The following is a 23,040-nucleotide window of genomic DNA, read 5'->3' on the forward strand; positions in this document are numbered from 1 at the left end:
TTTATTCAGGGGCCTCGTCGTCGTCATCGTCATCGTTGTCATCTTTACTTCTTCTTTGTTCTTCCCTCCACTATCTGGAGTTCCACTACTTTTGTAGCCATTCGTCACAACTCGGCCGATAGCGGATTCACCGGAGGATTGCCGATTGCTTTTGTAGCGTAATGCGGTTTAGCAACTATTACTCATGATCAGCAACTGTGTGCGTTATGGTCATCGCCAGCGTCCGTCGTCGTCGTCGTCGTCATTATTTTGTTTAATTATTATTATTTCATTGTTTGTTGTTATTGTTGTTTTTTTTGTAATAATTTAAATTTTAAACATATTTTATTGTCCAAAAAACATTGACAATAGGATCAGACACAAGTTTTGCAACAGTTTTCGTAGAACGCCTTTTACATACAAATAATGAATAACTGAAAAAAATAAAATACACTTTGTATGAATATTTTTTGTATGTAAATAACATCATAGGAGACATAAAATGAGTGTACAAGAATTTAAACAAGAATTTAAATTTGTAATAGTTGTGGTTGTTATAATTGTTGTTGTTGTCTATCACTGAAAGGGATGGTGTTGAACTATTTGATCGTCAATGATTATTAACGACTCATATCTATACTCGGATAGTATGGTGACGACCATTTGATTTTAGAGGGCAGGAGGATATTGAAAATGAATGTCCTGGTCCGGTAAAACCTGAAAATAAATAAACTTTGCCCAAGACTGGATGAAAATGAATATTCTGCAACACAAAATACAGGCCATGCCATAGTTGTATGCTTAATTGAAGAAAGAAGAAAAATTCGCTCTGCAAAGCAGAAAAAAAAGTATGAGTAGCGACAGATGAAATTGAATGATTAATCAATCCGCTAAAAATCCCCAATCCCCTAGAATATCAAATGGTTGTCCACTAAAGATCTGGAAATACTTTTTAAATGCCACTTATATTTTGATTTTCTTCTTCTTCTTCCATATAAGAGTTGGGTTCCTAAACGAAACGTTTAAACTCTGCGGGACTACGCATGGTGACATTACAAACCTAGTCCCCTAAGGCTATATACAATATTTAAAATAAAATCAGGTTGTTACGGTTAAAATTATGTACAATCGGCATTGAGTCTGGTATTAATGTATTGTCTGTAGCCCTGAGCGGAAATCTTCAACTGATCTCAACAGATCCCGCTTCAGCAACCTTGGCAGGTATAATGTATTCCATTTCATGATTGTTCTTGGAAAGAATGAGTTCCTGTAGACATCACTGGTGATCCTCTGTTGCCCGGGTAAAACTTGTGTCTACCACGAGTTCAACTGTCGCCACCTTTGAGGTAAGTACTCTTGTTGATGTCTATCAGCTCATTCTGAATACGATAGAGCATGCATAGCCTGTTATCACAGCATCTTGTCTGTAATGTGTCCCATTTTAGCTCTTCTAGCATTGTAGTGACACACCCTGGTGTACGTGATGTGTAGTCATTATAGACAAATCTAGCAGCTCTCCTCTGAATAAGTTCTAGTGTGTTAATGTTTGCTTGGTTGGTTGGGTCCCATATAGTAGAAGCGTACTCTATGACAGGTCGTACTATAGTTATATAGCCAGAAGCCTTTTCTTTTCTTGTACACTCTTTTATGTTCCGTTTAACAAAACCAAGTGTTCGGTTACCCTTTGCTGTAACATTCTGTATATGTTTGTTCCATGAGAGATTGTTCGATATTGAAACTCCCAAGTACTTGGCACTATCTACTAAATTCACTGTTTTCTTAATTATTGTGTCTCATCTTTTATAAAAAAAGGGACATAACTCAAGAATGGTAAATGTCGCCACCAAATTTCGTACTTAATCTGTATTATGTAGTAATAAGCATTGTGTATAAGTTTCATAACATTTGGTTGAGGCAAACTAAAGATAGAAAACGGAAACAAAACATTTGTACTTGATCTTACTTTTGTGGTAATGAATATTGTGTATAGGTTTCATAATGTTTGGTTGGGGCAAACTTAAGTTACAGAATGGAAACTAAAAATTTTGTAATCTTTCGATTTATAAAGGGGCATAACTCAATAATGGTTAAAGTGACACTACCCAAATTCAACTTGATCTGTGTTTTATCAGTGGAAGTCAAAATTAAACATTGCATTGTATGAAGCATTGATTGTAGTTGATTCAACTATAATCATGTACAAAGGAAGATAACTCAAATTTTAAAAATTACTTGATATTTAGAAGAAAATAAAAATTTTGCAATTTTTCCATTTATAAAGGGGCAGAACTCTAGAACCGTTAAAGTGACGCCACCAAAATTCAAACTTGATCTGTGTTTTGTGGTAATAAGCATTGTGTATAAGTTTCATAACATTTGGTTGAGGCAAACTTAAGTTAGAGAACGGAACCTAACATTTTGCAATTTTTCCATTTATAAAGGGGCATAACTCTAGAACCGTTAAAGTGACGCCACCAAAATTCAAACTTGATCTGTGTTTTGTGATAATAAGCATTGTGTATAAGTTTCATAACATTTGGTTGAGGCAAACTCAAGTTAGAGAACGGAAACCAATTTTGGGACATACGTACGTACCTGTAGACGGACAAGGGTAAAACTTAATGCCCCCACCGCTACGGCGGGGGCATAAAAAATAATTTTTTGTTAACATTTAGACCAGAATTATGTATTCAGTGAATTTCATCCTTTTAACCTATTAAAAGTCTGTTTCTCAAGGGAGATAATTTCAAATTATGACCGTTGTTATCCTGTTTTTGTTTTTAATTTAGGGTATTTAGATATTCTTTGATTGACTAACAGGAAGTAGAATTACACTCAAGTCTCAACTGTTGCCTGACTCCAACTTTCACGGTGGATACCGTACTTACACCAAATGTATGATTTTCTCACAATTCAGGATGACAGATTAATCCATATTTCATTAAGACGGTGGTAAACATGATTTCCCACATTCCGCGTTTATATAATATACATATCATAGACATATGTTTAAAAATAAGGAGACAAGTTCAAATGAAGTAGATGTAAATAATTATAGGCAACCGTACGGCATTCAACAATGAGAAAAACTCAAACCGTATAGTCGGGTATAAAAGCCCAGACATGAAAAATGTCATCGTGAAAATACATGGATGGTACCAGCGAGATGTTGAACCCTCAATCTCGGGATCAAAAGGCTGCACTCTAACCGATTGAGCTTAAGAAGATCTTCCCTAACTCAAACAGTTAGACTACCTCTATATCTCCAGTTATATGACACTGTGAATCAATTCAATTAAATAAAACTAACAGCCTAATTCATGAACAATATGACAGACATGAATTGATTGATTGATTGATTGGTGTTTAACGCCACTTTCAACACTATTGTGCTATTTCGTGGCAGTCAGTTTTTATTGTTTGAGGAAGATGGAGTGCCTTCGGTAGGAAAAATGACAATCCTAGTCAATTAAGATTGCAGTCGAGCCCACCGGCCACATGGGGGATTCGAATTCACAACCTCAGTGTTAACAGGCTAGTGATACAGTAGTTCAACTACTTAAACTACTCAGCCACCGAGGCCCAGATAGACATGAACCAAAGACAATGTGTTTCCTTTCCTATGCTCCATGCTACTGTTCGCTCTCTTTATGATCTTGAGTCTGTTATGAAAAAATATACGGTCATATAACATGTTTAAAAATAAGGATGTGGTAGGGTTGCTAATGAAGCAAAAATTCATTAAGAGTAAGACCAAAGGATAAAGATGTCAACAATTAAACCGAGACAGGTTCCTGCAACTCACAATAAAAAATATTTGCCTAGAAAAAAGTCAAAATTTGTATTATCAACTTCTTTGTTTCCTTGTATTTCAGTCATTGTCATACCCAAACATCGATCCAGGATGTGGAGTTGGGTTAAGCAGGGTTCATCTGACCTTGGCCACATTTTCATTGTTCCATCTAAAGATTGTGTTCTCCCAAGGCCCTTAAAAGACCTATACTTTCTGAGCACCTGTCAGTCTAGCGGTGGTGCTATCATATTTAGTCAAAACATTGTATATATTGGTTTATGTTTGATCCGACTTATAAAATTTTATCCTAGCATCCTGATCCTAAGGTCAATACATTGACACAACTTGTCTTATGGTACTATTAATTTTATCTTAATTTGGAGCACTACAGTGTATTTCTCATAATAATAAATTGCTGTACTTTGGTATACTTTTTTATGTGCAGGATCAGGATTCAGGGCTTACTAGATCTCAAAATCGCTCTCTGCTCTAAATTTGCTCCTATACTATGTGCTATTCTTTCGTAGGTCTCTTTCTTTGTTGGTGCCAGTAGTGTTCTCATATCTGTTGGGATGTTCCATGTGTCATATCATCTCTTTTCTTTCTTGTTGGTATCTTGTACAGTTGCATAAGAAGTGTTCTGTATTTTCTCCTTCACTTTCGCAGTATAAAATTCCAGGTGAAATTTAACCAGAAATCTGTAAGACTAGAATTCTTTATAACCAGAACGTTTATTGTTTACAGATCATTTTACCCGATAAGACAAATCTGTTGTTGATTGGTTTTATAAGTTTTATTATTATGATTGTGTTGTAATACTATTTTTTGACTTATGATAAAAATTTTATGGCTTCACTCCAGGGCTTCCAAAATTATTTTTAGCCAGCTGGACATTTTATATATTATCCCGATTTTAATCCCTTAAGACTAAATAAACAAAAGGCAATTATGGTATTCAGTTGCTGAGTTGGCCATCCCAATGATTGACATTAAAAAAAAACGATATTAAACTTTCTTTGATTCAAATTCGAAGTAATTCGACTTTTACCGGACATTATACAAATGTCCGGAATATATGACCGTTTTGGAAGCCTTGCTTCACTCACCACCGGTGTGTTGACCAGTGATAGCTTAGAAATTGTAATTTCTACACACTCTTCAAATTTGTTTGATTAATAAAAGATATAGACTGTTTGTTGGCCTATTTATGCAAATTTTGATTCTGTATGAAGCACATGGTCCAAGCTTTAGCCATTGCATTAAAAGGACTTTTTATCTGATGCCCAGCTGTCTCTTTAAATTAATGAGTCATCCTTCTCTTTTACAACAATAAAACTTGCATTTCTTGACTGTAGGTTTTCTTCAGTTTGGATGTCAATTTAATGAGTTTGATAAATCAGCAGCAATGATTTTGAATCTTAACAAGTCTTAAAGAGGCAAAGCCTGGTTATCGAACATTGTACAATGTACTGTGAAATAAAGTTTTGTCATATCACAGAATTGAGAATGGAAACAGGGAATGTGTCAAAGAGACAAGCCCTTGAAGGGCCTTAGGTATGATGCATGAGTATTTTAAACGCCAAAAAAAGATTATTATAATAAGATCTTAATTCTAGTTCTTAAGTTCTTAAGAGTTAATTCCATTATTTTGGCATAAATTTAAAAAGTCTGACAATATAAGGAGAGAATGTTAAGGTCAGTTTCTCAGAAACTAAAAGTTAGGTCAACTTTATTTAGTGTATTGTAGGATTTGAATGGGTGCATGTCTGTCTGGCAGGGTTCATTTTACCTTGACCTCATTTTTATGGATCATTGATGATGTTTTGTTTATGTATTTTAGGTTGTGTCTGTCATGTCTGTGGTAAAAGTTTTATATACAGCAATTACTATGTCAAACCTTCATGGAATTTAACAAAATTTGGACGGGAGCTTATTCATGATCAAAAGATAGCATCTGGATAAAATATTGAGAGTTATTTTTGAATAAATTGACTTAAATTTTTGGCAGTCAACATTACACTTTAACCCAAAACTCTGACAGAAGCAGTTACAGATGAGACACACTATATCTAGGAACCCTTTACAAATGTTTAATGGTGGCTGCTACATTGTATGTTTGAAGGGAGGTCATTGATTAATCTTTACTCTTAAAATGAATCTTGAATGTATCAGTTAACCGTCATGACTATAAATTGGTAACCTTTGATTCCAAACATGACTTTCTAAACTTGTAAAATTCAATTTTTTTTGTCTAATTTCTATTTCTCTAAAGATAAAGGCCAGCTTTGAAGGTGTTTTGTGCAAATTCTTATGATGAGCTTAATTAAGATTTAACAGTGTATTAATACCTTGAAATGAAAACCATAAAAGATTTATTGTCTTTTTTTGCAGCGTTTAAAATATTTTTACAGAAAACTAAAAGATGGAACCTTGTGAGGAGGACTATACCAGTATGGCTGCCAGAAGTTTGTTAACCTTGAATACTAGTACCAGTAAAGGTACACAGGAGAAGACCAGCAAAGATACACAGGACAAGAATACCTTACCAGAAAGACCTTCTCAAAATGCTCAGATTTACATTACATCTCAGAATGTTAGTCAGAGCGTTCGAGAGAATGTGATTGCAGTTCGTATTGATCGATCAGATGGTAATCCAAATGTTCAGATAATGAAGTCGGGTCAAAAGGTCACTGAACCTTCAAACAAACCCCAGCCTAATGTGGAGATAATGGAGTTAGGTCAAGAGGTCGCTGAACCTTCAAACAAACCCCAGCCAAATCTCCAGATAATGAAGTCAGATCAAGAGGTGGCTGGCCGGTCAAACAGACATAAGCAACAAGTTATTCCTTCTACAGAAGAGGGGCTTTCTAAACCTAAGATGAAAATAGTGGATTCTTCAGAACACTGCAGTACAAACGAAAAGGAGGTAAGGTTGAACTGTGACCTATAGTTGTTTAAATCTGCTTCATTTGGACTCTGTTGGATAGTTGTCTCTTTGGAAGTCATATAAAATCTCCTTAGTTTATAAAATGGCTGCAATTTTTGGTGAAAGAAAATACTTTTTTTTAAACACCCTCAAATCAGGTATTAACTGTGGATTCATTTATTTTTGTGGGTTCCTATTTTCGTAGATTGATCAAAAATTATGTTTTCGTAGATAAAAATGAACTGTAAACCAACTAATATTCATGAGCGAATTATTCTCATGATTTTAGCAAGTAGAAAAATAACACGAATTTAGATTGTCGCAAATTTGTAAAACTTTGATCCATCCATATGGTGTGGATACATTAATATTCGTTGGATACCAATTTTCGTGGGTTTAGTGGGTACAAGGGAACCACGAATTCAAAAGTTCAACGAATAGCATATTTTTAATGGGCTTTGTAAACAGAGATCGACAAAACGACGAAAATAAAATATCCACGAAAATGCAAGTTTTTAGCAATCCACGAAAATTGATACCCACGAAAATAAATGAATCCACAGTATAGAAAATCGCAAAAAACCAATCACCTCGAAGTCAACTGGGAAGGGCTAAACGCTGAATAAAGTATTCACGAAAATACATTGGTTTACAGTGTTTGATTTGATGGATTTGCCAGTCTGTATACAATTCTTTATAAATTTTATACTTGGTTGAATATTGAAATTCATGGTTTACATATATACCCACAAAATCTTTGAAAATTGGTACCCAACAAATAATAATGAATCCACTAACTGATTTATATTTGTAAATGATTGGCTTTGTGGGATATTACTGTACAGCATGGAACATGTAAATTTTAAAGGCCGTTTATTGGATTTAGTACATAAAAAGGCCAATTACAACTTTAATATGATAGCACTTAATCCTTAGATACATGTAAGTAAATAAGGCTTTCAGAATAATAATGTTTATTCAGGTAAAGGCAATATATACAAATACATAATAAGTTTTAAAAACTTGACTAAATACAACCTTAAAATCTAGTAATGATTGTGACTTTAGGTACATCTTTTATGCCTTAAACAAAGGATGACACATGAAAGCAAACTAGCTTATTTCCAATGGAGTCCTTATAGTCTTGATAATAAAATAAATAATTCATCATTCAATTTTGCAGCAATGAATAGTATCCATGAATCACAGCTTAAAACATTCGTATAAAAAAAGCAATCTAATAAAATATAAAATCTGCATCTGACATTAACCTGAGTTTACTCATTTGAATAATGAAATGGTCCAAAATAGGACAAAAGGTAACAATAAGAAGACTGATGGAAAATATTTTTACCAAAAAAATCGTGACATGTTTGTTATTCTGTCTTTTTGTTTTCTACTGTTAATAGTTGGTATATGATGAGAAATGTAATAATTGGGATCTTTTCATCTTCTTTATCAATTATTATCATGATTATAGATAAACTGATCATGATAGGTTAGTTTGTGCAAATCAAACGAGACATGAAATAGAAATCTAGAGGTTACGACAGTCCTCCACGATCAACAGGATGTTATGTATACATTCATGATGGAGTAAACAAAATGACCGGAATACAGGCAAGTTATGAAGAAATTCATTAAACAATCAAATATATGGAATCAACACCTATTACAGAAAAGTCATAAAGGGGTATAGACAATAATTGACAAAATTTGTAACTTCAAAAATGATTATTTGGACCCAAATGTATAAAACGATTTAGGTACATGTATCTGAGAATATTTTCTCTGTGTAATGAACAATGACAATATTATATCCATCTTATTTTCAGATTTTTAGTTCAGTGACAGCAGTTTTTAAAAGAAAACCAAACATTGGTACAGAGAAATATTTATCTTTATGTAAAACATCAAATGTTATAGCAGAATGTCAAAATGATGAGATTAGTGTAACTGGTTCCCTGAAAGGCATCAATACAATGCACAATCTGTTAAAGGTATGTATAAGTGTAACTGTTTCCTGAAAGGCATTAATTCAATACACAATCTTTTAAAGGTATGTATAAGTGTGACTGGTTCCCTGAAAGTTATCAATATGATGCATAATCTCTAAAAGGTATATATATATATACACATAAAATTGAGAATGGAAACGGGGAATGTGTCAAAGAGACAACGACCCAACCAAAGAGCAGAAAACAGCCCAAGGCCACCAATGGGTCTTCAAAACAGTGAGAAAATCCTGCACCCGGAGGCATATTATAACATGTATATTAGTACATAAAGTGATTAAGTCAAGACATATTGATTGATTAATGGCAGTTTAATGTTACATAAGCACACAGCATACAAAATATATTTTAACTTTATTTTTTTCAGGTTCTACACTGTAATACGAGTACTATAAATGGGGAACCTAATTCTGCAGGTGTTTTATATATATTTGAGGATCAGAGTAAACCTTCAGGTATTTTACACTACAGGTCATGTTTGTGAATTCTGTCCTTTCCACCTATCCAGCGTGGGAGTGGAAATATATCTTGATTGTCCACTGCGACCACATTTTGAAATAATGCCATTTCATGTCTCGTCATAAAAATTTGACATATAATACCCTGTTTTTATTTTTGAAAATTTGAAAATAAGTCAAGGATTTGTATTCTTTAAAAGAACTGAGGGTTAATTTGAGTAGACATGAATGAGCTTCCCATGTTGGACATACGGAAATGACACAATTTAGATGAGGTGTAGTACTGTATGATATATTCATTATGAAAAAGGAAAAAAAAGCGATTGGGTTGATTTACATGAGACAAAAGCTTTGAATGCATAGTCTATAATTACCGATGGCCGGGCGGCAAGACAAAGTTAGGAGTGTGACTTGTATAAAATCTTTACATTTACCATATGTAGCACCATAAGGAGGGAGGGAAAAAGGGGGGGGGGGTATCACCCTCCTTTGTATGTATATATTGTTCAGCTGAATTTCCTATGAACAAAAGATAAAAGGAGGTATGTTGTATTTATTCATGAGACACTCACCCAACGACATTGTAAAACATATGTAGATGGATTGATTGGTGCTTTACATCCAGTAGCGTAAATAACATTTAGAGGTCAACATAGTACTTCAAGGATTGTAAAGTGTCGATATAAGAGGGTCCCGATTGGGACATTTATTTTCTGTATTCTTCAATTTTTTATGCCATTTTGTTTAGGCTATTATATATAGTCCATTCTTTATATTTTAGAAACCCACTATTCTTTATTCTAATTTATTTTACCCATTTTTCTCCATTATTTCTTTTGGCTTACTATACTCTTGTCGTTTGTTGATGTGGTTCATAAGTGTTTCTCGTTTCTCATTTTTTATATAGATTAGACCGTTGGTTTTCCCGTTTGAATGGTTTTACACTAGTACTTTTTGGGGCCCTTTATAGCTTACTGTTCGGTGTGAGCCAAGGCTCTGTGTTGAAGACCGTACTGTGACCTATAATGGTTTACTTTTATAAATTTTGACTTGGATAGAGAGTTGTCTGTTTGGCACTCATACCACATCTTCTTATATCTATCTATTCTGTGAACCCGATCCAAACACTCACATTACATTTCTGGCTCTTGATCACTTCTAGTCTTTAAGAATTGAACAAGACCACTATTCTCTGCCAAGAAAACCAAATTATTTTGGACTAAGTGATAAAGATTGTTTTATCCCCTAATATTTAAAAAAACTGAATGGGTACAAGTTTTAAAATGAATTATTGTTTGTTTGTTTGTTTGTTGGTGTTTAATGATACTTTCATAGACCGTGGTTGTATCATGGAGGTCAGTTTATATTTTATTCGAGGAAGTTGGAGTAACCGAAGAGAACTAAGACCTATAGCAGGAAAACTGGCAACCCTTGTCATTTAAGATCAGAGTGCAACACAAGAACAGGTTTTAAACTCACAAGCTGAGGGTTGACAGGCTAGTGATAACTGTAGATGTACTACTTAGACTAATCTGCCACCAAGGCTCCTACACAACCTCAGTGTTGACAGGCTAGTGATAACTGTAGATGAACTACTTAGATCACTCTGCCACTGGGGTCTCAGATACATGATTGTTAAGTGGATTCAAAACAACTGAGAATGAATATTTTTTCATTTCATGCAAACCAATATTGCCTCCAGAAGAATAAGGATTTTATTTTACAAACTGCCTCTCTGGTCTCATGGGATCAAACCCTAGCCCCCCTCACAAGTTGGGTCAGACTAATGGACTTTCATTTAAATTGCTGCTTCTTTGTAAAGTATGCAGTATTTTGAAGTAAGTGTCTGCTCAGACCTAGTAAGTGACATTTTTCTTTGAGCTGTTTTCTTTTGAACAAGCACATTAAGATCTGGCATGTTCTTCTGTTTAATGGAAAACAAGGTTCATAATCATGTTTAATCTACTACTGGCAGTCTGCACCATTAACCACTAGTCCGATGCCCCAGACTAGTAAAATTTTATTTGGGCTAGTAACTATTTGCAAACGTTTATTTAGACACATCCGAAAAATGTCAGAATATTGGTCTTCGGACTAGTAGTTGGAAAAGATTTTGGTGCAGACTGTACTGGACACCAAGCATTCGCCATTCTATATTTTTATGTGTGTAAACAGTAATTTAGCCTCTTTATATTACAGAAGATAAAAGTTCAACAATGGACCATCAAGATGACATTTTAGAGCAGCCAATAAAAGAGGAGGATGTCAATGTCATCAAAGGATCAGTATCAATCAGATGTTTGGATTGTAACGAAACCTTTGCAACTCACGAAGAACTTATAGAACATTGCAAACGGACACATAGAAAACATCCAAGTCCCAAAATGTTGAAACTGTCAAGTTTTAAATGTTCTTTCTGCACAAGGGTTTTTCAGAACAGTAAGTTTCTAAATCAACATGTGGAAGAATGCCATGGTCCAAATGAATGTTATATATGTGGGAAGGAGTTTGCACTGAAACGTTACCTTAGTATGCACATCAAAAGACATTCAGACGGAAATAAAAAGCATTCCTGTGAAATATGTGGATGGAAATTTTTAGAACGTTATAAGTTAAAATTACACATGGAGTCACACAAACCAAAATCAGAGAAAAATCTCCCCCATTCCTGTCATATATGTAAAAAACAGTTTTATAACAAGGCTACGTTAGATGATCATGTAAACACACATACAGGAAATAGACCTTTTAAATGTGATATTTGTTGTTGTTCGTTTGCTCACCGTATTGGACTTAAGCGACATCTCATCACACATGAACCAGTCAAACCTTTTAAATGTGGAGTTTGTCAAAAGGAGTTTTCATTCAGAGCCAAATTAGATGAACATTTTATCACTCATACAGGAGAAGGGAAATATGTATGTAACAGTTGTGGTAAAATCTTTACCACTAAATCATCTCTCAAACGTCACTCCGACAACTGTTCTAATAAAACATTATCCAACATTATATCAACATCGGGAAATAGTGCTGACCCTGTTACAACTGAGACTAATAGTTCCGAAGCTGTTTTCATGTGTGGAATTTGTTCTCTAGTTTTTGATACTTTGGAAAAAGCAAGTGTACATGCAGCTTCTCATGAAACATAAAACCAGTGTCATAATTCATTAGTTTCATTTTCTACAATTTCTTAAATTTCCTATTCCTATCACAAAGCACTGGTTCCCAGAAATAAAGTGCAATGTTGACAACCACTGTGTACTGGTTCCCTGTAATAAAGTGCAATTGAGAAAAGTATGTAGAACTATTTTCTCTACTCAGTATTGAAATTTAGCTAGATAAATGCTTGATACAAAGAAACTTAATGTAGTCAAAAAGCTCATATCATCCATATACAAATATGACATGAAAATTATAGGGAATATATATATGCTTCTCAACATTGCTTCTCATGGCAATTAACCATGATAAATTAAAAGAAAGGAAGGTAATTCACATCAAATCAAAATTCTATATTCAAATTTAAGTTTTCAGAAATCGCATTATGGAAAGGATCAATATTATTAGAAAAATAGAAAGCTGTTCATACTAATAATAGCAGGTTATTTCTCTGAGGTGCTAGAGGCTTATTTTGAATTCAAATTTCTAATTATCATCCATAAAAAATATATTTATTTATTAGTTGTCACTATCTAGCTGACAATACACATATTTTTAAACTTTTAAGTCAGAGTGTAAATTCTACTGATGACTAAATGCTTGTCATTGACTATTTACTGATGACTAAATACTTGTCATTGACTATTTACTGATGACTAAATACTTGTCATTGACTATTTATTGATGACTAAATACTTGTCATTGACTATTTATTGATGACTAAATACTTGTCATTGACTATTTATTGATGACTAAATACTTGTCATTGACTATTTACTGATGACTAAATACTTGTCATTGACTATTTATTGATGACTAAATGCTTGTCATTGACTATTTACTGATGACTAAATACTTGTCATTGACTATTTACTGATGATTAAATACTTGTCATTGACTATTTATTGATGACTAAATACTTGTCATTGACTATTTATTGATGACTAAATACTTGTCATTGACTATTTATTGATGACTAAATACTTGTCATTGACTATTTATTGATGACTAAATACTTGTCATTGACTATTTATTAATGACTAAATACTTGTCATTGACTATTTACTGATGACTAAATACTTGTCATTGACTATTTACTGATGACTAAATACTTGTCATTGACTATTTACTGATGACTAAATACTTGTCATTGATTATTTACTGATGACTAAATACTTGTCATTGACTATTTACTGATGACTAAATACTTGTCATTGACTATTTACTGATGACTAAATACTTGTCATTGACTATTTATTGATGACTAAATACTTGTCATTGACTATTTATTGATGATAAAATACTTGTCATTGACTATTTATTGATGACTAAATACTTGTCATTGACTATTTATTGATGACTAAATACTTGTCATTGACTATTAATTGATGACTAAATACTTGTCATTGACTATTAATCTAGACTAAATACTTGTCATTGACTATTTATTGATGATTATAAAACAAATATTTATACACAGTATAGTTTCATTATTTTAAACCAAGACATTGTGCATTATTTATAAAATGCAAAACCAATGTGATTAAAAAACAGACCTGTGCATTTCATGTTAATCAAAATATTGTTTTTGTCTTGTTAAAAGTTTAATGATATATTACCTGGTCATACCACATCAGGCAAATTATTTATACTTACATTTCCTCATTCACAAAATCAAAAACAGAAACTTAAACTTTCAAAATGGCAAAGTTTTATATATGCCAAAAGAATACCATTGTATATCTGACTTATAAGTTGTTGTTTATTCTGTGATGATTATCAAATTGTTGTCAAAGTCAGGGTAATATTAAATAGTATTAAAACTATGTGATTTAATCTAATTTATTATTTTCAATACTGATTTTTTGTATTTATTTAATGATGAAGTTAAAAAAAGTAAGTACATTGTACTTTGAAGGATACAATTAAACATGTAAACCTTTAAGTTTCTATTTATACATGTAAAACTGATCGTATCAAAAAAAATATTAAACATATCTATAAACAAATCTTTTTTTTTTATTTACTGAGATTAAAACCTTTGTACAATTTTATAACTGTCAGTGTAATCAAGTAAGAAAAAAATAGTAGTCAGTGTGGGGTAAACCACTGACCTTCAACAATTAAAAACTGACCAGCTCTACTATGTACTAGCAAATCTAATGTGTCCTGTTAGTGAAGTAAACATCAATTGGACAGGCACCCAACAACACAATATGTATAAAATAAATTGGACAGGCACCAAACAACATAAAATATAAATAACAAATTGGACAGGCATCCAACAACACAAGATATACATAACAAATTGGACAGGCACCCAACAAAACAATATATATAAAATAAATTTGCACAGGCACTAAAGAACATAAGATATATATACAAAATTGGACAGGCATCCAACAACACAATATATATATAACTAATTGGACAGGAATCCAACAACACAAGATATATATATAACTAATTGGACAGGCACCCAACAACACAAAATATATATAACTAATTGGACAGGCATCCAACAACACAAGATATATATAACGAGTTGGACAGGTACCCAACAAAACAAGATATTTATAACAAATTGGACAGGCACACAACAAGACAAGATATATATAACAAATTGGACAGGCACCCAACAAGACAAGATATATATATAACAAATTGGACAGGCACACAACAAGACAAGATATATATATAACAAATTGGACAGGCATCCAACAACACAAGATATATATAACTTATTGGACAGACACACAACAAGACAAGATACATATATCAAATTGGACAGGCACCCAACAAGACAAGATATATATAACAAATCGGACAGGCACCCAACAACACAAGATACATATACAAATTGGACAGGCACCCAACAACACAAGATATATATAACTTATTGGACAGACACACAACAAGACAAGATACATATATCAAATTGGACAGGCACCCAACAAGACAAGATATATATAACAAATCGGACAGGCACCCAACAACACAAGATACATATACAAATTGGACAGGCACCCAACAACACAAGATATAACAAATTGGTCAGGCACCCAACAACACAAGATACATATAACAAATTGGACTGGTACCAAACAACACAAGAAAAATCTAACAACTTGGACATGCACCCACCAACACAAGATCTATACATTTTATATATATATATTTCAGGCACCCAACAACACAAGATACATATAACAAATTGGATAGGCACCCAACAACACAAGATACATATAACAACTTGGACATGCACCTAACAACACAAGATACATATAACAAATTGGACAGACACCCAACAACACAAGAAAAATATAACAAATTGGACAGGCACCCAACAAGACAAGATATTTATATAACAAATTGGACAGGCACCCAACAACACAAGATAAATATAACAAATTGAACAGGCACCCAACAAAACAAGATATATATAACAAATTGGACAATCACCCAACACTATAAGATATATATAACAAATTGGACAGGCACCCAACAACACAAGATAAATATAACAAATTAGACAGGCACATAACAAGACAAGATATATATAACAAATTGGACAGGCACCTTACAATACAAGATATATATATATAACAAATTGGACAGGCACCCAACAACACAAGATACATATACAAATTGGACAGGCACCCAACAACACAAGATGTAACAAATTGGTCAGGCACCCAACAACACAAGATACATATAACAAATTGGACAGGCAACCAACAACACAAGAAAAATATAACAACTTGGACAGGGAGGATATTTATATAACAAATTCGACAGGCACCCAACAACACAAGATATATATAACAAATTGGACAGGCACCCAACAAAACAAGATATATATAACAAATTGGACAGGCACATAATATAACAACACACAAGATATATATAACAATTTGACAGGCACCCAACAACATAAGATATATATAACAAATTGGTCAGGCACCCAACAACACAAGATACAAAGAACAAATTGGACAGGCAACCAACAACACAAGAAAAATATAACAACTTGGACAGGGAGGATATTTATATAACAAATTCGACAGGCACCCAACAACACAAGATATATATAACAAATTGAACCGGCACCCAACAACACAACATATATATAACAAATTGGAAGGCATCCAACAACACAAGATATATATAACTAATTGGACAGACACCCAACAAGACAAGATACATATATCAAATTGGACAGACACCCAACACGACAAGATACATATACAAATTGGACAGGCACCCAACAACACAAGATATAACAAATTGGTCAGACACCCAACAACACAAGATACATATAACAAATTGGACTGGTACCCAACAACACAAGAAAAATATAACAACTTGGACATGCACCCACCAACACAAGATCTATACATTTTATATATATATATTTCAGGCACCCAACAACACAAGATACATATAACAAATTGGACAGGCAACCAACAACACAAGAAAAATATAACAACTTGGACAGGGAGGATATTTATATAACAAATTCGACAGGCACCCAATAACACAAGATATATATAACAAATTGGACAGGCACCCAACAAAACAAGATATATATAACAAATTGGACAGGCACCCAACAACACAAGATATATATAACAAATTGAACTGGCACCCAACAACACAACATATATATAACAAATTGGACAGGCATCCAACAACACAAGATATATATAACAAATTGGACAGGCACATAATATAACAACACACAAGATATATATAACAATTTGACAGGCACCCAACAACATAAGATATATATAACAAATTGAACAGGCACCCAACGACACAAGAGAAATATAACAAATTGGACAGGTACCCAACAAGACAAGATATATATTTTTATTAAATTGGCCAGGCACCCAACAAGACAAGATATTTATAAAACAAATTGGACATGCACCGATCAACACAAGATATATATAACAAATTGGACAGGCACCCAACAACACAAGATATATATAACAAATTGAACCGGCACCCAACAACACAACATATATATAACAAATTGGACAGGCATCCAACAACACAAGATATATATAACTAATTGGACAGACACCCAACAAGACAAGATACATATATCAAATTGGACAGACACCCAACACGACAAGATATATATAACAAATTGGACAGGCACCCAACAACACAAGATACATATACAAATTGGACAGGCACCCAACAACACAAGATATAACAAATTGGTCAGACACCCAACAACACAAGATACATATAACAAATTGGACTGGTACCCAACAACACAAGAAAAATATAACAACTTGGACATGCACCCACCAACACAAGATCTATACATTTTATATATATATATTTCAGGCACCCAACAACACAAGATACATATAACAAATTGGATAGGCACCCAACAACACAAGATACATATAACAACTTGGACATGCACCTAACAACACAAGATACATATAACAAATTGGACAGGCACCCAACAACACAAGAAAAATATAACAAATTGGACAAGCACCCAACAACACAAGATATATATATAACAACTTGGACATGCACCCACCAACACAAGATCTATACATTTTACATATATATATTTCAGGCACCAAACAACACAAGATACATATAACAAATTGGACAGGCAACCAACAACACAAGAAAAATATAACAACTTGGACAGGGAGGATATTTATATAACAAGTTCGATAGGCACTTATATTTATATAACAAATTGGATAGGCACCCAACAACACAAGATACATATAGCAACTTGGACATGCACCTAACAACATGAGATACATATAACAAATTGGACATGCACCCAACAACACAAGATACATATAACAAATTGGACAGGCACCCAACAACACAAGAAAAAATATAACAAATTGGACAGGCACCCAACAAGACAAGATATTTATATAACAAATTGGACAGGCACCCAACAACACAAGATAAATATAACAAATTGAACAGGCACCCAACAAAACAAGATATATATATAACAAATTGGACAGGCACCCAACAACACAAGATAAATATAACAAATTGAACAGGCACCCAACAAAACAAGATATATATAACAAATTGGACAATCACCCAACACTATAAGATATATATAACAAATTGGACAGGCACCCAACAACACAAGATAAATATAACAAATTAGACAGGCACAAAACAAGACAAGATATATATAACAAATTGGACAGGCACCTAACAACACAAGATATATATATATATAACAAATTGGACAGGCACCTAACAACACAAGATACATATACAAATTGGACAGGCACCCAACAACACATGTTGTAACAAATTGGTCAGGCACCCAACAACACAAGATACAAAGAACAAATTGGACAGGCAACCAACAACACAAGAAAAATATAACAACTTGGACAGGGAGGATATTTATATAACAAATTCGACAGGCACCCAACAACACAAGATATATATAACAAATTGAACCGGCACCCAACAACACAACATATATATAACAAATTGGAAGGCATCCAACAACACAAGATATATATAACTAATTGGACAGACACCCAACAAGACAAGATACATATATCAAATTGGACAGACACCCAACACGACAAGATACATATACAAATTGGACAGGCACCCAACAACACAAGATATAACAAATTGGTCAGACACCCAACAACACAAGATACATATAACAAATTGGACTGGTACCCAACAACACAAGAAAAATATGACAACTTGGACATGCACCCACCAACACAAGATCTATACATTTTATATATATATATTTCAGGCACCCAACAACACAAGATACATATAACAAATTGGACAGGCAACCAACAACACAAGAAAAATATAACAACTTGGACAGGGAGGATATTTATATAACAAATTCGACAGGCACCCAATAACACAAATTATATATAACAAATTGGACAGGCACCCAACAAAACAAGATATATATAACAAATTGGACAGGCACCCAACAACACAAGATATATATAACAAATTGAACTGGCACCCAACAACACAACATATATATAACAAATTGGACAGGCATCCAACAACACAAGATATATATAACTAATTGGACAGACACCCAACAAGACAAGATACATATATCAAATTGGACAGACACCCAACACGACAAGATATATATAACAAATTGGACAGGCACCCAACAACACAAGATACATATACAAATTGGACAGGCACCCAACAACACAAGATATAACAAATTGGTCAGACACCCAACAACACAAGATACATATAACAAATTGGACTGGTACCCAACAACACAAGAAAAATATAACAACTTGGACATGCACCCACCAACACAAGATCTATACATTTTATATATATATATTTCAGGCACCCAACAACACAAGATACATATAACAAATTGGACAGGCAACCAACAACACAAGAAAAATATAACAACTTGGACAGGGAGGATATTTATATAACAAATTCAACAGGCACCCAATAACACAAGATATATATAACAAATTGGACAGGCACCCAACAAAACAAGATATATATAACAAATTGGACAGGCACCCAACAACACAAGATATATATAACAAATTGAACCGGCACCCAACAACACAACATATATATAACAAATTGGACAGGCATCCAACAACACAAGATATATATAACTAATTGGACAGACACCCAACAAGACAAGATACATATATCAAATTGGACAGACACCCAACACGACAAGATATATATAACAAATTGGACAGGCACCCAACAACACAAGATACATATACAAATTGGACAGGCACCCAACAACACAAGATATAACAAATTGGTCAGACACCCAACAACACAAGATACATATAACAAATTGGACTGGTACCCAACAACACAAGAAAAATATAACAACTTGGACATGCACCCACCAACACAAGATCTATACATTTTCTATATATATATTTCAGGCACCCAACAACACAAGATACATATAACAAATTGGACAGGCAACCAACAACACAAGAAACTTATAACAACTTGGACAGGGAGGATATTTATATAACAAATTCGACAGGCACCCAACAACACAAGATACATATAGCAACTTGGACATGCACCTTACAACATGAGTACATATAACAAATTGGACATGCACCCAACAACACAAGATAAATATAACAAATTGGACAGGCACCCAACAACACAAGAAAAATATAACAAATTGGACAGGCACCCAACAACACAAGATATTTATATAACAAATTAGACAGGCACCCAACAACACAAGATAAATATAACTAATTGAACAGGCACCCAACAAAACAAGATATATATATAACAAATTGGACAGGCACCCAACAACACAAGATAAATATAACAAATTGAACAGGCACCCAACAAAACAAGATATATATAACAAATTGGACAATCACCCAACACTATAAGATATATATAACAAATTTGACAGGCACCCAACAACACAAGATACATATAACAAATTAGACAGGCACAAAACAAGACAAGATATATATAACAAATTGGACAGGCACCTAACAACACAAGATATATATATAACAAATTGGACAGGCACCCAACAACACAAGATACATATACAAATTGGACAGGCACCCAACAACACAAGATATAACAAATTGGTCAGACACCCAACAACACAAGATACATATAACAAATTGGACAGGCAACCAACAACACAAGATAACTATTACAAATTGGACAGGCACCCAACAAGACAAGATATTTATATAACAATTTGGAAAGGCAAAGATATATATAACAAATTGGACAGGCACCCAACAAAACAAGATATATATATAACAAATTGGACAGGCACCCAACAACACAAGATAAATATAACAAATTGAACAGGCACCCAACAAAACAAGATATATATAACAAATTGGACAATCACCCAACAAGACAAGATACATATATCAAATTGGACAGACACCCAACACGACAAGATATATATAACAAATTGGACAGGCACCCAACAACACAAGATACATATACAAATTGGACAGGCACCCAACAACACAAGATATATATATAACAAATTGGACAGGCACCCAACAACACAAGATACATATACAAATTGGACAGGCACCCAACAACACAAGATGTAACAAATTAGTCAGGCACCCAACAACACAAGATACATATAACAAATTGGACAGGCAACCAACAACACAAGAAAAATATAACAACTTGGACAGGGAGGATATTTATATAACAAATTCGACAGGCACCCAACAACACAAGAAAAATATAACAACTTGGACATGCACCTACCAACATGAGATACATATAACAAATTGGACAGGCAACCAACAACACAAGATAACTATTACAAATCGGACAGGCACCCAACAAGACAAGATATTTATATAACAACTTGGACAGGCAAAGATATATATAACAAATTGGATAGGCACCCAACAACACAAGATATATATAACAAATTGGACAGGCACTCAATAAAATTGAGAATGGAAATCAGGAATGTGTCAAAGAGACAACAACCTGACCAAAGAGCAGAAAAACAGCCACACACAAGATATATATAACAAATTGGAGATGCAACTTACAACATAAGATGTATAGATAAACACATTGCACAGTCACTATAAGGTTTTCAACAAGTGCAGATATCACTTAATGTTTAGCAAATCTGTCAAATAGCCAGTTAGAACTTCTGTTGTATGAGCTTTTGCTATCAATTTCAGCTGATGGTCATCAGCCTCTCATCAGAAAATGGAATATATCAGAAGGGTTAAGTCCCATACAGCTTAATTGTACTCTTCATCAACCTTCTTTGATTTTACTAATGGTTGTGTAAAGCAAACATAATCATTTTGTATGATTCATACATTTATTTATTGTAAATTTTGATTTTGGTAACAGTAGAATTTTGTTAATTTGTAAATCTACAGGTTTCTTAATGATAGCACTGCAGTTATACGTACATTTCATATGAAAAGCATATCAAAATAAATATTAATATCTTCAAAAACAAGTTCATCACAGGAATTGCTTGTTACCTCTTTCTATGTGGAAGGAATTGATAACTAAAACAAAAGGTATAACAGCAACTTCAAAAATGTGGTCACATTCTTTATGTGGCTGTCCTAAGTCAGGAGCCTGTAGTTCAGTGGTTGTCGTTGGTTCATGTCTGTCATAATTGTTTTTCTTAAATTGTTTTGTTATAAAGTAGGCTGTTAGTTTTTATACGACCGCAAAAAATTTTTGCGGTCGTATATTGGTATGACGTTGGCGTCGTCGTCATCGTCGTCTTCCGAAGACGCATTGGTTTTCACACAATAACTTTAGTTTAAGTGAATGGATCTCTATGAAATTTTCCCATAATGTTCAATACCACAAAAGGAAGGTTGGGATTGATTTTGGGGGTTATGGTACCAACAGTTAAGGAATTAGGGGCCAAAAAGGGGCCAAAATTAAGCATTTTTCTAGTTTCCAGACAATAACTTGTGGAACGGTGTATGGATCTCTCTGAAATTATAAAGCTTAAGGGATGGTTAGGATTTGCTTAGGGGGGTTATGGCTCAAACCGTTTAGGAATTAGGGGCAAAAAAAGGGGGAAAAACAAGGGTGTCCTGGTTAATGGACAAATACTTTAGTACAAAACATAATTTAAAGCAGTGTAAGGGAGGTAATTCAAATACATCATTTGAATCACCTTACTTACACTGC

General features: G+C 33.6%; 1 protein-coding gene across 3 annotated transcripts; it reads left to right on the forward strand.

The window, feature by feature from the left end:
- The first annotated feature begins 2,808 nt into the window (after positions 1-2,808).
- On the forward strand, positions 2,809-12,320 carry LOC127719367 (zinc finger protein Xfin-like). 3 transcript variants are annotated; one of them, XM_052225468.1, is made up of 6 exons: positions 2,809-2,874; positions 5,128-5,326; positions 6,164-6,698; positions 8,534-8,698; positions 9,081-9,168; positions 11,371-12,320. In XM_052225468.1, exons 3-6 carry the CDS (start codon positions 6,195-6,197, stop codon positions 12,318-12,320), a joined length of 1,707 nt encoding a protein of 568 aa, XP_052081428.1. In that variant the 5' UTR covers positions 2,809-2,874; positions 5,128-5,326; positions 6,164-6,194. The 3 variants fall into 3 exon arrangements, with proteins under 3 accessions (XP_052081428.1, XP_052081427.1, XP_052081426.1); XM_052225467.1 differs by lacking the exon at positions 5,128-5,326 and having other exon boundaries at positions 2,809-2,931; XM_052225466.1 differs by lacking the exon at positions 5,128-5,326.
- Positions 12,321-23,040: the final 10,720 nt, after the last annotated feature.

Source organism: Mytilus californianus, unplaced genomic scaffold (assembly GCF_021869535.1).
Source record: "Mytilus californianus isolate M0D057914Y unplaced genomic scaffold, xbMytCali1.0.p SCAF_11, whole genome shotgun sequence".
NCBI lineage: Eukaryota > Metazoa > Mollusca > Bivalvia > Mytilida > Mytilidae > Mytilus > Mytilus californianus.

What these genes read in the sequence shown, in the direction of transcription:
- LOC127719367 (XM_052225467.1), top strand. Translation starts at nt 6,195, where the DNA reads ATGGAACCTTGTGAGGAGGACTATACCAGTATGGCTGCCAGAAGTTTG. An exon ending in GCAGTACAAACGAAAAGGAG is followed by an intron (nt 6,699 to 8,533) that starts GTAAGGTTGAAC and finishes TCTTATTTTCAG; the next exon opens with ATTTTTAGTTCAGTGACAGC. An exon ending in CAATGCACAATCTGTTAAAG is followed by an intron (nt 8,699 to 9,080) that starts GTATGTATAAGT and finishes TATTTTTTTCAG; the next exon opens with GTTCTACACTGTAATACGAG.